This window comes from Notolepis coatsorum, assembly GCF_963971535.1.
Source record: "Notolepis coatsorum genome assembly, chromosome: 17".
NCBI lineage: Eukaryota > Metazoa > Chordata > Actinopteri > Aulopiformes > Paralepididae > Notolepis > Notolepis coatsorum.
Window position 1 is genome coordinate 30,037,516 of NC_140181.1, and position 18,651 is coordinate 30,056,166.

Sequence of the window (18,651 nt, forward strand, 5' to 3'; positions counted from 1 at the left end):
CGCAAGTGTGGTTACACTTTACAAAGCTAGATGCAGACAACGCTCGCTGCAATATTTGTAGCGCAAAATGCAAAGCTGGGCAGGGTAACACAAGTAACTTGAGGAAACACCTGGTCAAGCACAGCATATTTCTGAAAGCTGAGGAGTGTAGCGAAAATATGCAAGCCCCCAGCAGCAGCAGCTGTGAAGTGTTACACTAACACTGCATTCAAGTGACAGTAACTTAACACATCCCCCGCCGGAAACGCTTTAAAACGTTATTGCCTGCCATGCTTTGACCGCCAGACCACGCTGTACAGCGATATTGAGATCAATATTTCATTTTTTCGCCATGGCATTCATAATTCATATATACACCTCCGGCGCTGCAGCTGGCCCCTACGGCTAAAAAAAACGATGGCTCAATACCGCCGCCTGGTGGATGGTCGGGCGAGTTACACTCGAACAACAGGAAGTGCCATGATGAAAGTCCTCCGGCCGTCAGACATTGTTGCAAGGTTCCCGACAGATACTATAGTACATATCGATCGCTTTATAAACTTAATAATCTATATGATTTCGGCGTTTATTGCGACATACAAACCGGAAATGGACCTAGGCGATCGACGTCCTATACCTGGGATCTTTCACCGCCAGTCTCATTGACGCACGGTAAGAGGACGCTGACCCTATTTTCAGCCCAATTGTTTATTCTTTTCACTGCAAACCGATCTGATCAATATATCACCCATACTACATAAAGCATTTACTGACGATCACGGAATTATAAATGACCCCCCCCCCCCTTTCATCCGTGCATGATGAAGCATAACGTATAGGATCATATACAGTTGAATTTTTTTATATAGCGTGTATCGGGAATAAACGGCAGTTGATAATCTATATGCGTTTATGCCTATAACTCACGTTCTATGAATTACTGCAGAAAACGATAAAAACATACTTATATTCTAGAAGGTATTTTTGGAAGAATCTATGAATGAAAAAGTATAACGTTCCTACATCCTGAACTATAGATAATCGATGTCTGTCTGGATCTGCACCATGTGGTAACAGTATAACTTTAGACACAACTAGTTTTCTAGTCACTGAGAGTCAGAAAACTTCATAGGAATACTATGAATAGAGTGCAACACACACACACACACACACACACACACACACACACACGCGTGCGCGCGCACACACACACACGTGCACCCCTTTTGATTATTGAGAACAGTCCAGGCTGGATGGTTCAGTTTGTCTAGTACTCTTCACTTTACAACGGTTACCTTTTTTGTCTCTGTTAAGTTTAGGTTAGCATTGAAAAATACACAGTGATGGTCAGATATAGGTAATTCGATTACTGATACTTTATCAATGTTCAGCCTTGTTGTTACCACTAAGTCTAGGGTGTTACCATGTTGGTGAGTGGGTTCATTTACATGTTGTATTAGCTCAAAGCTGTCCAGTAGCTTGGTAAGCTCAATAGTATGTAGTAAGTAAGTACATTTTTTATTTTTTTTAAATGACCAACCGACCGACCGACCGACCGACCACAATGTCATATCACAAAGAAGGCCTCTCAGCAGCTACGGGTAGTTTACCGTAATTGTTATCGATGTGAGGGAAGCTTTGTGTTTGCTGCTGAGTGCTGCTGAGTGCCACTCGGTTCTCCACTCTAAGAGGTCTGGGGCAGAGCTCCCTGAATGCCCCAGGTTGGAAAAAAAAACACTACTCAAAGCTTCAACAGATACAGGCAGAGCTGTGAGCCACACACCTGGACGTAGGGCTGGGCGATATGGAAAAAAATCATATCGCGATAACGATATGATAATTTTATTTTATTTCTCGATATCGATAATTATCGAATTGTTATAAGTATAAATTTTTTTTTTTTTTTTTTTTTTTTTTTTTAAACAACATATGTATGTTTATTTTGCAGCAATTCTTTGTCATTGCCGCCATCTTTAGTGTTACATCCCCTCACACTCCAGTTCTCAGGCTGCAGCTGGTTTAAAAGCTAAAGTAAACCGGCTTCTCTGCTGGCTGTGGCTCCAGTTTATTATTTATGCTAGTTTATTTTCGATCTTTTGGCGCTTTTTTGGTGGACAAACCACTGCACATGTGCACTGTGACTCGTGACTGGAGTCTAGTTCTGCTAGCACACATAGCCTACTGTGTACAGACGGTTTCAAAATGTATTTTAAATTAGAAAGCAAACAAAATAAATGGACAAGAGAAAAAGAAATCTGAATTTGGTCAGTATTGTCATTTGGACAAGCAAAGCCATTACTTTAAGTTGCAGGCAAGAAAGACAAGTCTGTCCACTGTCTCTGGTTTTAAAACTGCCCTGTTGCAGGTTAAAAAAAAAATTATAAAAAAAAAAAAAAAAAAAAAAACGATTTTTCGATTTTTTTTTTATTTCGATATTCGATATCGATTATTAAAATATATCGCAATATTTATCGTTATCGTTATATCGCCCAGCCCTACCTGGACGCCTGCAGGACAGACCTCGTCCTGATCATTTTTGGGTCTTACTGAATGTGTTCCTCTCCAACAGAATTTCATTAATTTGTGAAAGAGAGAGAGAGAATCCGTTACCAACGCAATCATTGCATTGCCACTGTAGCATACATTGGATTTGTCCTACTTTTGTGTTGAAACGCATACGTGAGCTGAACCAGGTGTTGCTGTTTGCAGATTTCTGCTGTGTTGTCATGGTGACATAATTGTATCAGGCAATTAAAGGCAATTGAGACACTATTGCCTAAGTTCTACCAGGCAGCAAAGGTTTAGGCTGGATATTGACTAACGACGCGTATTGGTTTTATGAGTGTAGTAGTAGTTTATGTTTCATCACAGGGATAACACACAGTTCATCAAGAATAAGTTCATTTGGTCAATAATCTCTCCTGACCTGTTTCCGTGTAAGCTTTGAGATCCTTGCTTTAAACACAACATGCAATCAACGTGAACCGCCACGTTGCAGCTGAGACAGATGTGATGGAACCATATTATTATCAGACAGATCTCCATGGTTAATATATGGAACCCTTATCATTTAGGCTCAGAGACAGATCTCCATGGTTCTATATCATACTGGCTTCCGCTCAGCGTGATCTGCACTAACCTCACTTTGTGCATTTGCACTGAATAAAAATTCACAATGTACCTTTACATACCAACATTCGTCTGGCCACACCCCCATCCGCTACCTTCATAAGCAGGTGTGTGGCCACACACTCGCCTCCTTCTTCACTTTCACCACAAGGAAGTGCCTGTTATATACATCACTTGACGAGGTTGTTAAGCTGAAGAAAGTTGAGAAGAAAACGGAAGACAAGGAGATACGTTGACATTATATCTTTATTTTCTCTCTCACTATTTTCGAGAAAATACGGCGATATTGTCTTCGTCATTGGAGTGTCTGGAAGATGATGATCATTCTGACCTTCACCGGCTTTTTCGTATTAGGGGCTCGCGCCGCTGATATACTCCCCACCTGCAGTCCTCCTTGCTGCGGCTGGATAGGTATTGAACCTCCGGTCATACAGCTGGACTGTGGGAGGCACCGGCTGTTGTGAGAAACCGGTTGTTTCCGAGCTGGGTGAGTACTGTTTGCTTGCGAGCACTAGTTGTCTGTTAACGCTATGGGGGTTAGCTGACAATTTTACGAAGGCCGGCCCCGGATTGGGGTCCTCTGCTCGGCTTCTTAAGCGGCGGACGGAGGATCTTGGTCTGACGCCCATGATGGTCAACCTAGTGGGCCGCGACCGAGACCTGGTTAAACCCGGGATTCTCTGGACGAGCGGATGCTTCTCTGTCCCGTGCAGGCCCCATCTTTCACATGAATGTGGAAGTACACCCTAAAGCACGAGGAAAAGTGGGCATGGATCTTCGTTATCGGGAGTTCCATGCTCAAGTCGGCTGCAGCCCATACGGGAATTGTGCCGACTCCGCTGCATGTCTGGTAAATCACCATTGAAAACTGTGTGACATTTCTTTTTCTCTTCCCTCTTAGGATGGGGAGGGACTCAAGCGGCGGCCTGTCTGAAGTGTGGCTTATTATGTCGTTGTGTACAGTTCAGGTGATAGCTGCTTAGCTGGCCTGCTAGTTTGTGGCCTACTGATGTTAGCCAGTCAGCTGTTAGCTGCGGCACTAGCTTGTTGTGTTCACGAGGCTAGTAAACGTTAGCTTGTTAGTATCAGTCGGGCGGCTGTTAGCTTAATGCTACACTGTTGAACGTTACTGTGACTATAACATGCCTTAAACACTCTGACTACGACGTCATCTTTGTCAACATGGAGAACGGCGGCTGGGTGGCGTAGCGGACATACCCTCGTCACCAACGCAGGAGATGCCAGGTTTGACTCTGTGTCCCGTTGACCAGTGTTGCAGTCCTCTCGGCCTGCGCTCAGGGTGGAGGTAGGAGTCCTGACCGGACTTTAAACACTTCTTCTTTCTTTCCCTTCTAAATGTTTTGTAATAACGATGTTTCCAAAACATGTGTTGCTGCAATACATTGAGGATACGACGCGTGTTGTGTGTGAATTGTCTTGTCACTGGTATAGGTTCTCTCTCCATAGAAAATCGGCGTTGTTTTGTACATGTGTAAAAATGAACTGGTTAGTTGTGATGAGAACATGTGTGTTCATGTAACGTTTGTAACGTGGGTGAACTCACAACTAAGAGGGTTAGTTAACCTGTGAAGCTATGCTTAGTGACATGTGATTGAGGAATGAATCTTTTTCTCAGCCTGTGATGACAATGAACAGCATGTTCACATATTAACAGGAGTACCTGTTCAACCTGGTCGTATCAAGGGTAAGGTAGGAGGGGTGACACCCCCGGTTTCCCTGGGGCTTCCCCCCCTCCTCTCAGACATGTTTGTTTACAATATATTGTGTCACTGTGTTTGTGGGGATACGATGTAACCCTCAGCTTAAGTTGCTGGGGTTGTGCTTCCGCTTGAGAAACTATTCTTTTCCTAAAGAAAAGGTTGTTTGGTCACTTATCATGTGTGCTTAGCAAGGCCTGTGGCCAATACGTAATCAAGGACTTATGTCTCTCTCGTTATGAAAAACTGCGTTCCTCTGTAGTAAGAGTGTACTTTTGCCATTTTTTGTTGTGATGAAGGGTTGTGTGTGTCGTTGTGATCTACAACTGGGTTAGGTTTGGCCCACAGAAGCACATGTGTAAGTCTGGACCGGGGCTCTTAAAGGGGCCCTCTCTGTTCTGTGTTTTTTCCTTAGTAAAACTCAGATAGCAGGTTAGCACATGAGCTATGTGAAGCTGTTAGATGCTTCATGTAGCATGCTATGACTGTGTCATGCTCTACTTGTCATTACATCGTATCAGGGGTGAGGGGTCATAAAGGGGTGAACTGGTAATCCTTTCCTCCCCATTTCTGATTGGTCAGGGGTTAAAACCCCCTGTCCAGGGGCGGTCAGGTGGCGTAACGGAGATTGCGTTCGTCACCAAACCCCGGAGCGGCTAGATTCGCCTGTTCGAATCCAGCTCACAGCTCCGGGGTTGTCACCAGCTTGGCTGGCCGTTCACACTAATACAATTGGCAGTATTAGAGGGTGGGAGAAGCTGGCGGGGTGGGTCCGGGTCATTGTAAACAGCGACTCCTACAGTTCGGTCGGGGCACCTGCTAAGCGCGGATAGGACTTGAGTGGGATAGTGTGATCCTTCCACACGCTACGCCCTCTCAATGAGAATCCGTGCTGCCAGGTGAAAAGAAGCGGTTGATTGGCTGGACGTGTGTCGGAGGAAGCACGTGATAGCCTCCACTCTCCCAGACCGAGTGTGGGGGGTAAGTGCACAGCGACCAGGAAGGGGATTGGGAATTGGCATAACGACTAACATTGGGATGGGAGAAAATCGGAGGAAAATGGAGGGGGAAAAAGATCAACAAAAAAAAACCTGTCCTTCAGGGTTCCTGTCACGTTGCTGTTCAGCACGTTACAGGGTAGGGGGGGGGGAGTTTCCTGGTCCCACGCCCTGAAAAATTTGCCGCCATAGAGTATGTCACTGAGCGCGTCTCTATTGGTAAGACTTCCGTGAGTTGTTCAGGTTCCATGTTATGGATCTGTTTCAGGGAGTTGTCAGAGCTCCTCCTCACGAAGCTCCTCCTCGGGGAGAAGTGCCTTCTGTGAGTTCGGACTCTCCTTCCCAGTGAGGGAGCCTCCTCAGAGTTTCAGAGCCTCCTCCTCAGATTGTCAAGGTGAGTAGAACTTCAAAAAGGAGTTCTGCTCTATTGTATGTGTATTCGATTCGATTCGATTATTGAGTGTGTTTTGGTTCAGTGCCTCCTCCTCGGGGAGCCCTAACCCAAGTGTTACATAGCTCAATGTTGCAATATTTCTTTTCAATCTATACAGCTCGCGTGGGAAGTCTCTCTGGGGATTCCCGTCTCCTCCCTGTGGCGAGGGTGGCGGGATGTAAAAATGAAAAAAAAATTACCCTCAGCCGCGTCACGTGGGATTCATGTCAGTCTGTGTTTCTTTCTTTTTTAATAAAAAGAGGAAAGAACATGAAGCACGACGGCTCCTTGTCGTTCTCCCAGGCGACTTGGAGGAACAATGTCTGGTGTTTGGGTCTCGACGCGTACATAGTGCTGGCTCGGGGTGTTTCTGATAAGAATCACGCATGAGGCTGGTACGCCTTGGTTGCTCGTTATTAAAACAGCGTTTTTATAGGGCAACTGGGATGGAGGTTTTCTCTTCCGAGCGCCTGTTACTAGCTCTCGACGAATTCTCGTTCATATCTGGGGGATGTTAACGGAATAGATCAAAACATAGGTATGAGGGGTCTCACGCCCTTGGGGTGGGCCACTGAGCGCGATACGAATGGGACCGTCTGGGTGGCGCCCTCTTTTCATGTTTTAGATCGACACGCGTACCTACCCGCTCTCTTGGAGTGGGGATGTCGGCGTGATTAAGGCACGGGACTGGTCTGGTCACGCTGGTCCAGGTCAGTTAACCCGTTGTCCGCCGGGGACGCAGATCTGCTGTTCTGGTACCCTGAGGGACTTGTGCTTTTTTCGGGGGGGAAAATGCTGGGTCGGCCCGGGTGTCACAGGGTTGGGCGTTATGGAGACCCTTTGTTGGGTACATGTTGTACCCTGTGCTCCTTTTTCCTTTCGCCCCTCTCTTACGCATGGCGAAGAGGGGGCTGTTGGGGTGGTCTTATGGACCTCCTCTGGCATCCCTGTGTGCTGCCGGGCCCGGTCCGAAGTTGTGTTTCGTCGACCCGTAGGCCTGGGATAACCCCTTTTTGAAAACTGAAACACTTGTACTGCGGTATAGCCAGTGTATACCCGCAGGTGTGTTTTGGAATTTTTTCTTGAGGGGTTATAGGAACAACCACCGCATGTGGTACCAAGAGGGTGGTTGATTCCCTGGTGTGTTGGAGCAGAGTCAACTCCCGGGTTACCCGGTTGAGTGTGCCCCTGCACGTTCATGACGTCTGCCAATCGTGTCAGCCTTCTCTGCCTCGGCCCCTCTGGGTCGGGGTTTTTTGGTGGAGGCTTTGTCATGGTGCGCAACAATGCCAACATACGCCCCTTCCGCCGGGGGTGCTGTTTTCAGTTGACCCCTTTGGCGCCTGTCTCGTCCGCAGTGCTCCAGGCTCGGGTCAAATGCCTGCTGCCTGGATTGAGGGGTCGACCCCTTCTGGGGTCGTCTCCCCGGTGCGCTGCCTGCTCCCGCTGTAGTGTAGCCTCTTGAGTGCTTCGAGTTACAGCCATGCTGACTGCCTGAGTGTGCCAGGGTCAGTGTGCCAGGCGGCGTGCTAGTGGGGGGAAGGGCCCGCTCTTGGAGGGGCCCTGTCCGAATACGCTGGCGATGTGGGGGACGGTGTCACTAGTGACCGCCTGGTGAGGTCTTGATGCTGTGGCGTCATTGACCTCTCCGGGCCCCCTTTTTCCGGGGGCTCCAGTCCCTTCAGTGGGTCTGGGTCTTCCTTCGCGCTCCGCTGCTACGGCCTTGCCACGAGGTTGAGTTTGCTCTTGACCCCGTGATTTTGGGGGCAGTAACGAGGTTTGTTCCTTCCGTTCGTTCCCTGGTGGCATGCGGGTTGTGCGTGTGCGTAGTCGTGGGGTCAAGCCACGGTCTGCTCACCCTGTGCGTTGAGTTGCTCGAGTTTCTCTTCGCACGGTCGGATCCGTCTCCCTCCCGTCCTCCAATAGGGGGGGTATCCTCCATTAGGGAGGGTCGGGGGGGCTCGGTCCTCCCCGGTTCTGATGGTTGTGGGGGGCCTCATTGGGGTTCATTTGTCGAGCTTCAGGCTCCCGCTCAGCTCCCGTAGTGCAGATGACGCTGAGCGGAAGCCAGTATGATATAGAACGTAAGGTTATGAATATAACCAAGTTCTATGAATACTGGTGACGCTCAGCGTCTGGACGACACTGCGGCCTTTGATCTCGCCTTGTGGTGAAAGATTGGGAAGGAGGCGAGTGTGTGGCCACACACCTGCTTATGAAGGTAGCGGATGGGGGTGTGACCAGACGAATGTTGGTATGTAAAGGTACATTGTGAATTTTTATTCAGTGCAAATGCACAAAGTGAGGTTAGTGCAGATGACGCTGAGCGTCACCAGTATTCATAGAACTTGGTTATATTCATAACCTTACGTTAATATACATGTGATTGATTGATTGATTGATGTTTTTTATTTTTGTGTCTTACATACAGGTGTATGCCCAGCCCATATGGGCTTACAAGACACATAACAATAAGTATATAATAATATACTTGACAAATTACTTGACAAATTATGACATACTGTAGACCAAGATGGCCACAGAAAAAAGAAAATACAATACAACTTAATATAACACAAGCTGTAAGCAATGTATGTAAACAAAGAAACAAGAGGAATTCATATACAATTATATAGGATATAGTGTGTTTTGTCCTGCAAAACTGAAGATGTCCTCCAAAAAAAAAAAACTCAACATACAACTCTCAGATTGCCAAAACAAATCCGGATTTACAATTAGAATTTTCTCAAATAAAGCCCTCCTCAAATCGGTGTACAAAGGGCAATAAAAAACTAAATGATATTCATCTTCCACCACTCCCAGATCACATAGAACACACAACCGCTCCTCCTCAGGTTTACCTTGGAATCTACCCACTTCCACCGCCAATGGCAGGGTGCCAGACCTCAACTGGGCACACGGAGACCTCCGTCTTCTCTTTAAGTTTAACATTACATAAGGTTCAGTAAAATACTCATTTTTAATTACAACATATTTTCTAAGTTTAGGTTTTTTTCATATCTCCACCTTCCACTGATGGATTGTTGATAATTTTGTTTTAATTATGTGAACCTTACACTGCAGATTGTTCATAAAAATCATACTTAAGTCAGCAGAAGAAAAAATCATGGACATCTCTCTTGACCAGGGATGACCGTGTGCTCTGTCCCAGTTAAATATCTTTTCTTTCACCCTGTTATTTGGCAGCTGAACCAGGCGGTTCCATAACCTAACCATTTCACCTTTTTGCTTGACCAAGCATGAGTCCCAAGTCCAACCCATGTCCTCTTCTATATACATGTACTAATAAAACAGATTAAATACCATCATTGAGATCTTGAAACTACTGAATGGTCTGAGAGCATGTTCTATGGAGGTCTTAAAACATTTGTTTATTGTTCATTTGTTTTAATACAAATGTATATATTAATATTTATTGTAGATATGCCCATATCTGTCTGAATATACCTGCATCTAATACTTTCTATACCTATTTATACATATACGTATATATTTATATTTAACTCAATGGACGCCAAGGGGGCGCTGTTTACCTTCTGGTTAGAAGCGGGGGCTGAAAAGTCGCTGTAATGCAATGGGGAGAATGCCGTGTTTGCGAGTGCTAGAACTATATGAAATATTATAGCTATGGATCTAATAAACACGGTGATTGTCAGTGAGTTTCTTCCAGTCAACATGCAAAAAACAGATACTTTTTTCATACATACATTTCCGTTTTATACCGTGTTGAATATGAGTATAGTTCCAGAGCGATTCTGTCTAATCTCAAGAAACTCGAGTAAAGCGCTCTTCAATGTATTTCCTTAGAAATCGTGCCATTTGTCGCTTGATTTATGAATCGTTCTGAAAATAACGCTAGATTATCTGTATTATATGTGTCCTCATGCACGAACAGAAGCGGGGCTGAAAAGTTGCTTCTCCGTGCCTTGGTTGCAGCCAACACACACACACACATGCGTGATCGTTACGAAAGAAACATCGGATTAACCCAAGATTGGTAACATAGAGTCCTTACCTCACATCTGATGTACTGCAAAAAGATTAATCCAATTCCTGATCGCCATTCCAAATATTGATCGCATTTATTGATTCAACGTTATATGTCCAAAACGCATAATCCACGCTGCTCCCAGTCTCCCCAGTCCAACGATACTGCATGCCAGAGAAGGAAAACCAGGACCGGACTTCTTAGATCAGTGTACAGCCCAAGGGGGAGGGATTCCAATGATGTGCAATACCGGCCGGAAGGCGTTAGGCGGCGGTATTGGCCTTTTGCGAGCTCAGACCCATTCCCAATGATAACATCAGGCTGGATGGATGAAAAATTAATGGCTATAGCGAATAAAAGAAATAACGATTAAAACCGGACTTTTCTAGTGATTGGCGCTCAACACATGGCGAGTTAACCCGACTTTTCTCGTGAATGGCGCTGAATGAGTTAATGTATATATATATATATATATATATTAGTGCTGTCAGGCGATTAAAAAAATTTATCTAATTAATTACAGGATTTGTAATTAATTAATCTAATTAATCGCATTTTAATCGCATAACCATTTTATGCCTGATATTCTATATTCTATAATCATATTTCAAATTGCATGTGTCCGGATGGCAGAATTCAGTACTGTATCTACAAAACCTTCTGTTTAATCATCTTCCATCTATTAATTTGCTTAGATTTTTCAGGTCTGGTCAATTTGAGCATGGTGTTATTCACAGTCAAAGATAACAAAAAAAATATTGATATTCTCATTTGGTTCATTACAATTTACTCAAAATAAAATTTGCATTCAATCAATCACAGCGCAGATTGAGTGATTGAATGAAAATGTTATTAACAGATTGCAGAATGGAGTACGGCTCAATACACACAATTGTTAAGGGGATGCAGATCAGAGAAAGACTTTCGTCTTGTTTACATCAGGGTCCCCCATTTTCAATTCATAATGAATTGTAAGTAAGGGTGCAACTTGCACTGTGCAATCCATTCTTTGTGGATCTAGACCACAGTATTTCTGACACTGGGAATACATTCCCTGAGATTCATAGATGTCCCTAGAATCAGATACCAAGAACATGCAAATGGACCATATTAAAAAAAAATCTGTAAATGTGTATTCTACATTCTTATGGAATGAATGAGATACAAAAAAAAAAAAAAAAAAAAAACTTTTTTTGTAATTAATTTTGAGTTAATTTTCATAACGCGATAATTTGCTGTGTAATTAATTAATCTAATTAACGCGATAAACTGACAGCCCTAATATATATATATATATATATATACAGGTGGGGATACTATATTTAGTATCCCCACCTGTATTTACCTGCATATAATCTGTTTTACATACCTGTAGATACTATATCTATACATATCCCTTACTAGTCCTTACCACTGGCAAGTATGACTTAATAACATAGTGTATTTATACCTGTATCACTGTACAAAATAATACTATAACAATGTATATACATCTAATTAGCACTATAGTACTACAGTAGTACTCATTTATATATTTTATACCCAGTTTAATCACCTGTACATTGTATATTACTATTGCACTTTACTATTACATTTCCACTTTGGTTGGATGCCAAACTTCCTTTCATTGTACAGTACTTGTGCTGTACTATAATGACAATACATTTGATTATAATTATAATCTAACATAATGCCTCTCATGTCCAGACACTTAGCCACACTGCCCCATCACAAGACGGAGATGAAACAGACTGTATTACGGTCCCTTAGTTTGTTTTTAATTAGAACTTAACTAACGTAGTCGTGCGTTTACTTTGAAACAACAGCTTTTCTAACAGACGATGACGTATTCGTAGTTCATCCTCTCTGAACCTTTCTGTGAGTCCAACAGACACACATCTATCAGAGACGGACTCATCATCAACCCTGTCCAACAAACAGACACTCCTCATTGAAAAGTAATTAAAAAGACACACTATTGAAAAAATATTCAAAGCCAGCTAAGACACACTGACACAACAGATTCACTGTGGCTGCTATTCTTCAACAGGTTACATTTTATATGACTTTGTGAAAAGCAGTCTGCAGATGAAAATACTGGTGCCAAAAATCTGCTGGTGACACCAACTGAAAACACTCGTAGCACCAGAACATACCAGTCTGAAGACAAACGCGCACGCACGCACGCACACACACACACACACACACACACACACACACACACACACACACACATAACGGTACACAAGTATCCCATAGTTGTGTCTTACAAAGTATCTTCTTACCTGATGATGACGTACATGACGAGGCAGTTGCCCACCAGCCCCACCACACACACTATCATGTAGACGACCACGATGGTGATCTTCACTCCTGTGGGCAGGAAGGCGTCCGTGTCGTTATACGCCCCGCTGAAGTTGTTCTGGTACATGGAGTCGTTGTACAGACTGAAACCAAGCTCCCCCATTATAGAGTCAGCCGGGAACTCCATGATGAGAGAGAGAGAGAGAGAGAGAGAGAGAGAGAGAGAGAGAGAGAGAGAGAGAGGGGGTGGGGTGGGGTGTAGAGATCACCTAGGAGAGAGAGGGGGGGGGGGTAGAGGATGGGGATTGTGTTTAGAGAGATGGTAGGATGGTGGGTGAGAGAGACAGCGAGAGAGATGTTTTCAACTTGGAGAGGGGTAAGAGGGAGATAGGAAAGGAGAGTAAGACAGAGGAGAGAGCGCAGGGAGACAGAGAGAGAGAGAGAGAGAGAGAGAGAGAGGGGGAGAGAGTTTAGAGGGTGAGTTTTGTGTTTAGAGACTGAGAGAGGTTGGATTAACTCATTGGGCGCCAATAACGAGTCTACTTGTGTTTCGCCGACAACGTATACTCGTTTTTGGATCCTTTGATATTTTTCCTTTTATCCCCGTTCTAAACGCTCAGCCGGAGCTCCCTGGCTCATCTGCCTACGTTGGAATTGCAATGACGATCGAATATCGGCAGGTGGCAGTATCGCCTACCTTATAAACATGCATGAGCCAGCTATTAGTGTGTTAGTGCCAGCCCCCACAGCCCCCAAACAACTAGGTACTCGTTGTGAGCAGCAGTGAGCAGGATACGTTCGACAATCGCGATAGCCTAGAGCGAACTATTGGATATTATGAAAAAGACAAAATGGATTATATGGATGATGATTATGGACGATAAGGTGCATTTCCACCAGACTCTGTTGGACTAAGCACTACTGGTAAAACGTAAAACAACTATAATCAACCGACCGATGAGGAAACCTATTTGACTCTGTGGTATAGTCTGGCCCGAGCACACAATAGTAACCTGGCTGCAATGCAATGGCGAGCAAACTATTGGATATTATGAAAAAGACTAAATGGATTATATGGATGATGATTATGGATGATAAGGTGCGTTTCTACCAGACTATGATGTTTGACTATGTAACGTAAAAAAAACTATAATCAAACCGACAGATGAGGAAACCTATTCGGCTCCGTCTATAGTTTGGCCCGAGCAGATGAAGAAGACGGATGAGGGCTACCTAACATTATATGTATTGATCCTGTTCTGATTCAAGACACGTTTGGATTTGAAGTGAAAATGGAGTACCTCTAAACCAAAGGTAACGTCTATTTTACGTGTACTTTACCGAAACTCCATCATAAAACATGCGTTTATATGATAGCAGCGTCGGATAAACGACCCCCCCCGGCTTTGTGAAGAAACAACGTCATGTGTTTACCTTTGACCTGGCAATAATATAGGTTTCAAGCGAGCAGCCGCAAGATTTGCGCATACGCGGCACAAAACACACTTTATCTCACGATCTAGAAAACCAGCCTGGATTATTTTGAAACAGGGCAATGTTTATCTTGGGATTGTGAACGAACAAGGGTATGTAGAAATTAACACTTTTTTACATGTTGGACTATAAATAGTGCTTGTCAAATGAGCATAGCTTTAATATACAATATACAATAGCTCTGCAAAGATCGTGAAATACCGTGAAAATGGTCAAAAAAAGCTGGCGCCAGGCAGTACAGATGGGGAAAGTGCGTGGCGCTCAATGAGTTAAAATAGTGGTTGAGAAGAGAGAGGAGAGGGTGGTATAGCTGTTTATGTGTTTCATAAACATCATGTGTTTGTGTCTGTCTGTGTGTGTGTGTGTGTGTGTGTGAGAGAGAGAGGGAGAGAGGGAGAGTGAGGGATGACTATAGTTAGTTAATTAATGTTCAATATAGTGAAAAAGGCCTTCTCTTTTCTCTCTCTCTCTCTCTCTCTCTCTCTCTCTCTCTCCCTTTTTTTTTTTTTTTTTTTTTTTAAACTTTGACCAGTCAGCTGGTTCTTTTAGCGTTTATCGCTTTTTTCTGGTCAAGCATGACCGACAGAAACAGGTTGAATGGGGTATAGATCGGGGGAAAGACACTCTGAGAAAATACGGCGAGTCCGGGAGTCGAACTCGTGTACCCCAGATCCGTGACGCGCAGGGTTGTCCCCGACGCCGAAATAGCGTCCGAGGTACGCGGTGAGCTACTGGAGCTCCCCTCGCTCCCTCTTTTTATCTACAGACAGACTCTCTCCAACCTAAACATCCCAGCATAGAGCAGGAGACATATAAGGTAACATCATCCCCAGTGTTTCGTCTACCCCCCCCCAACACTATACCACCACTGGGAGAACATTATAAATCAAATAAAACATAGAATTTGTTCATTCATTGGCAGCATCAGAAGGCACTAGTCTAAACTATTGTTAGTAGTGAAGTATTTTATTTAAATTGATTTCCATCATTGCCCATTGAAATCGATAAAGAGGGTAAACATAAACACAAGAGGGCAATACGGCACAAAGCTTCACCTAGACTCCTGTAATCAGCTCTCTGGCAACATTACAACATCAATTAATTCCGAAGGTTTGCACAACTTTATCAAACATGCGTATACACAGGTTGTACGCACACATGCAAGTACTCTGTGTTGATAAATACAAATTGTTCTTACCCTCTTTGCTTGTGCACAATTTGCATAGAGAACCACCCCCAATTAACCATATATAGTAAAAGAAAACAAAAAAAAAACATCCCTTTAAAGTTTAAAGGATTCACGTGGAACATGCCTGTTTGTGGAATGTGGAATAAAGGCTAAGCTAACTAAAAAGAGAAACTTCACTGAGAGCGAGATTGATGTCCTTGTCATGGAGGTCATCTAACCAACAAATTTAATGTAGACAAATTTTTGTTGTTAACTATTTTATTTGGAAACATGACAAACAAACAAAATAATAATATTTAGCTTTTTATTTTAAACAATATTTAATCACATGATTTTATTTTATAAATAAAACAAATTAACTTGTCAATTTCACAAACAACTCAGCTGAGTTGCTCATTCTCGTGGGCACCCAGGAGGAGCAGGGAACGTCCAGACCCTCTTCGGCGCGTCGGGAGCCAAGGGTGTTGACTGACACAGTCCTACATAACCAGCAAGATATAATATGCACATTGACAGAAATAAAAGACAAGCAGACCGACATTTGCACTGTAATGACTGAAATGAACGAGTCACTGAAGCTAATGGCTGCCTGTGCAACCCAAATGGTGAATACAAACTCGTAACCACTATTTTGTGCTTGCGTTTCAGTCATTGTGATAACCATACTCCAAAATAAATGCCTTTTTATATAAATATAATGTTTTTTAAAGTTAGATTAAGACCTTGCAAGGGTAGACTTACTTAAAACTGCTGTATGATCCTCTTGACTGAATTGCTGCAGCGTTTGGAGGCGGGTGTTCTGGGCCTATGCTTGGTTATAAATGCGCTCCTGTTGGGTCGTTGAGTCATGGCTTCAGTGGATAACCCCGATCACCTGCATTCAAGAGATATATTTTAATTACAGATACCCCAGTAATAACATTACAATTTAATTAAATAAAATTAGGCCTAAATGGGCAAAACTCACCAATAAACCATCTGTCTTCAACAGCCCCTCCCTAGAGACGAAGGCCCACCACAACATTTATCAGGGCCAAATGCGCATTGCAGATTATCTGTACATTGACAGAGTGGAATCCCTTTCTATTCACATAACTAAATTGGTTGATTGATGGAGCTTTGATAGCTACATGGGTACAGTCTATTGCTCTGATGATGTTGGGAAACCCTGCGATGGCGTAAAATCCTCTCTTGACCTTGATCTTGTTCTCATACACCTGCATTTGCATACAGAAAGCCCCGCCAGCTCCTTATAAGGCCATCCGACAGAGTCGTGTGCAAACAGATTTCAAAACGCAGACGGAGCACCTGTTGCGAAATTCCGGGCCAACTTCACCAGTGCAGAGTTAGAGATACTGTTGTAGCGAGTGCAGCTGCACAGGCGTGACATTTTGTGTAGTGCTTTTATTAATTTGCGGACATCACAAGGCCTTGTTGAGTCATGACTATAAATGTAAAACGAAATTGTTAATGACACAAATATTGTTGTATTTATTATTATTATAATTGTTTAAATCTGAGGATGTCTAAAGAATCAACGTGAATGCAATCACCATGATTTCTCCTAAATGAAACCCTTAAGAACACGGACACACACCAGTATGTCCTATCTACAATTGCTTTTCCACGCTCGTAAATCCTGCTCTTAGCTACGAGCAAATCCCCAAAAAGGAACCGTTTTGTCTGTGTGTCCGTAGCTAATCTCACAAACTACAGGGCCAGTGTTAATGAAACATAGGCCGTGTTCACATCTGAAAGTCCACAGATAGTGCAGACTTTCTGGTGGACCAAATGTGAGAATGATACATTGTTTGATTTTGGTTTGGTCCTTTTTTGAGCTAACCTAATTTGTAAACAAAGGACATGTAGTCGCCAAGTCATTCATCTATTGGACAGATCAGTCGCCCAGGTCATTCATTCTATTGGACAGATCATTTTCGAGAAAATCCCACCTGAACAGTAAAAGGTGAATTTTGGTGGATTTATTTTTGTCAAATCAGTTGTGCAATAGTCAATTTTGGTGAGTTGTTTCTATACAATTCACTTATATGACATTTAGGTAACATTAATGAACAAAGGAGACAACTACAGTATGTAAGTAGTAAACCTATTTTTTTATTCCAGTGGATCATAATGATCATATTATGGAGCGCGCCCTGCATTCCAAGAGAGAGTGAGAGAGAGAGAGAGAGAGAGAGTGAGAGAGCGAGAGAGAGAGAGAGAGAGAGAGACTGTCATTACGCGCGCGGCGCGAGTCGGACTATTATGGAGCGCACACTGCGTTCCGTTGTGAGCGTAGGCGTCTGCTCATGAGTAGTTGTGCGGGTGACTTGAGGTTGTCAACTGGTGTATTTCTGTATTCTAACAGACTCAGGTATGGGTCCTTATTGTCTACTCTAGCCTTCTCTAGCAGTGACTTTGCAATCTGGACTCCCCTCTCTGCGAGGCCATTGCTCTGGGCGTAAGTAGGACTGCTAGTTACATGGATAAAGTCCCAGTCCTGTGCGAATGTCTTAAATTCACTGGAGCTATAGCATGGGCCATTGTCACTGACTACGGTCTCTGGTATGCCTAGCCTTGCAAACTGAGCTTTGAGCATTTGTACGACGGCTGATGTAGTGGTGCTGCGTAGTTTGTCTACCTCAATATACCTGCTATAATAGTCTACTGTGACTATGTAGTCCTCTCCATGTAATGTAAAGAGGTCTGTGGCAACGGTCTGCCATGGTCGGTCAGGTATCTGGTGAGATATCATTGGCTCTTTGGGGTTGGAGTTACGATACTGTTGACATGTGCTACATGAGCCTACCATTTCCTCTATCTGTCTACCCATTCCAGGCCAAAATAACACATCCCTCGCCCTCTCTTTAGACTTTTCTATACCCTTGTGGCCTGTGTGTATGCGTGTTAACATGGCCTGTCTCAGCGTGTGTGGCACGATAATCTTCTCACCCTTAAAGAGGACGTCATCCATCACTGTGATCTCGTCCCTGTGGTCCCAGTAGTCGGCAATACTGGGTGGACAAGTCTTTCGTGTCTCAGGCCATCCTGACTTGCAGATCTGTCTCAGAGCGACAAGCTGTTTGTCTTGAGCGGTGGCTGCTCTGATCTCAGTCATTTTGTTGTCGCTCACTGGCAGGGTGCTCAGGACTGTGTGTAGTTGTGTGTCCATACCCTCACTTAGTGTGCGGTCGTGGTAGGTGATAAGACTTTCTCGACAGGGTGTCTGCCACTGGAATGTCTTTCCCTGGGCGTGCATGATGACGATGTCATACCTTTGGAGTTGCAGTATCATGCACTGCAGGCGCGGCGGCGCAGCAGCGAGCGATTTTCTGAGGATCGATTCGAGTGGCTTGTGGTCTGACTCGACCACTACCTGTCGGCCATACAGGTACTGG

General features: G+C 43.9%; 1 protein-coding gene across 1 annotated transcript in view; it reads right to left on the reverse strand.

Moving 5' to 3' along the window:
• Positions 1-12,757, reverse strand: part of oprl1 (opiate receptor-like 1) — a gene marked incomplete at both ends in the record, with an annotated part of 245,246 nt that extends 232,489 nt beyond the window's left edge. Inside the window, 1 exon segment of the mRNA XM_084333251.1 lies at positions 12,552-12,757. Within this exon segment, the coding sequence (XP_084189377.1) occupies positions 12,552-12,757 (206 nt within the window).
• Positions 12,758-18,651: the final 5,894 nt, after the last annotated feature.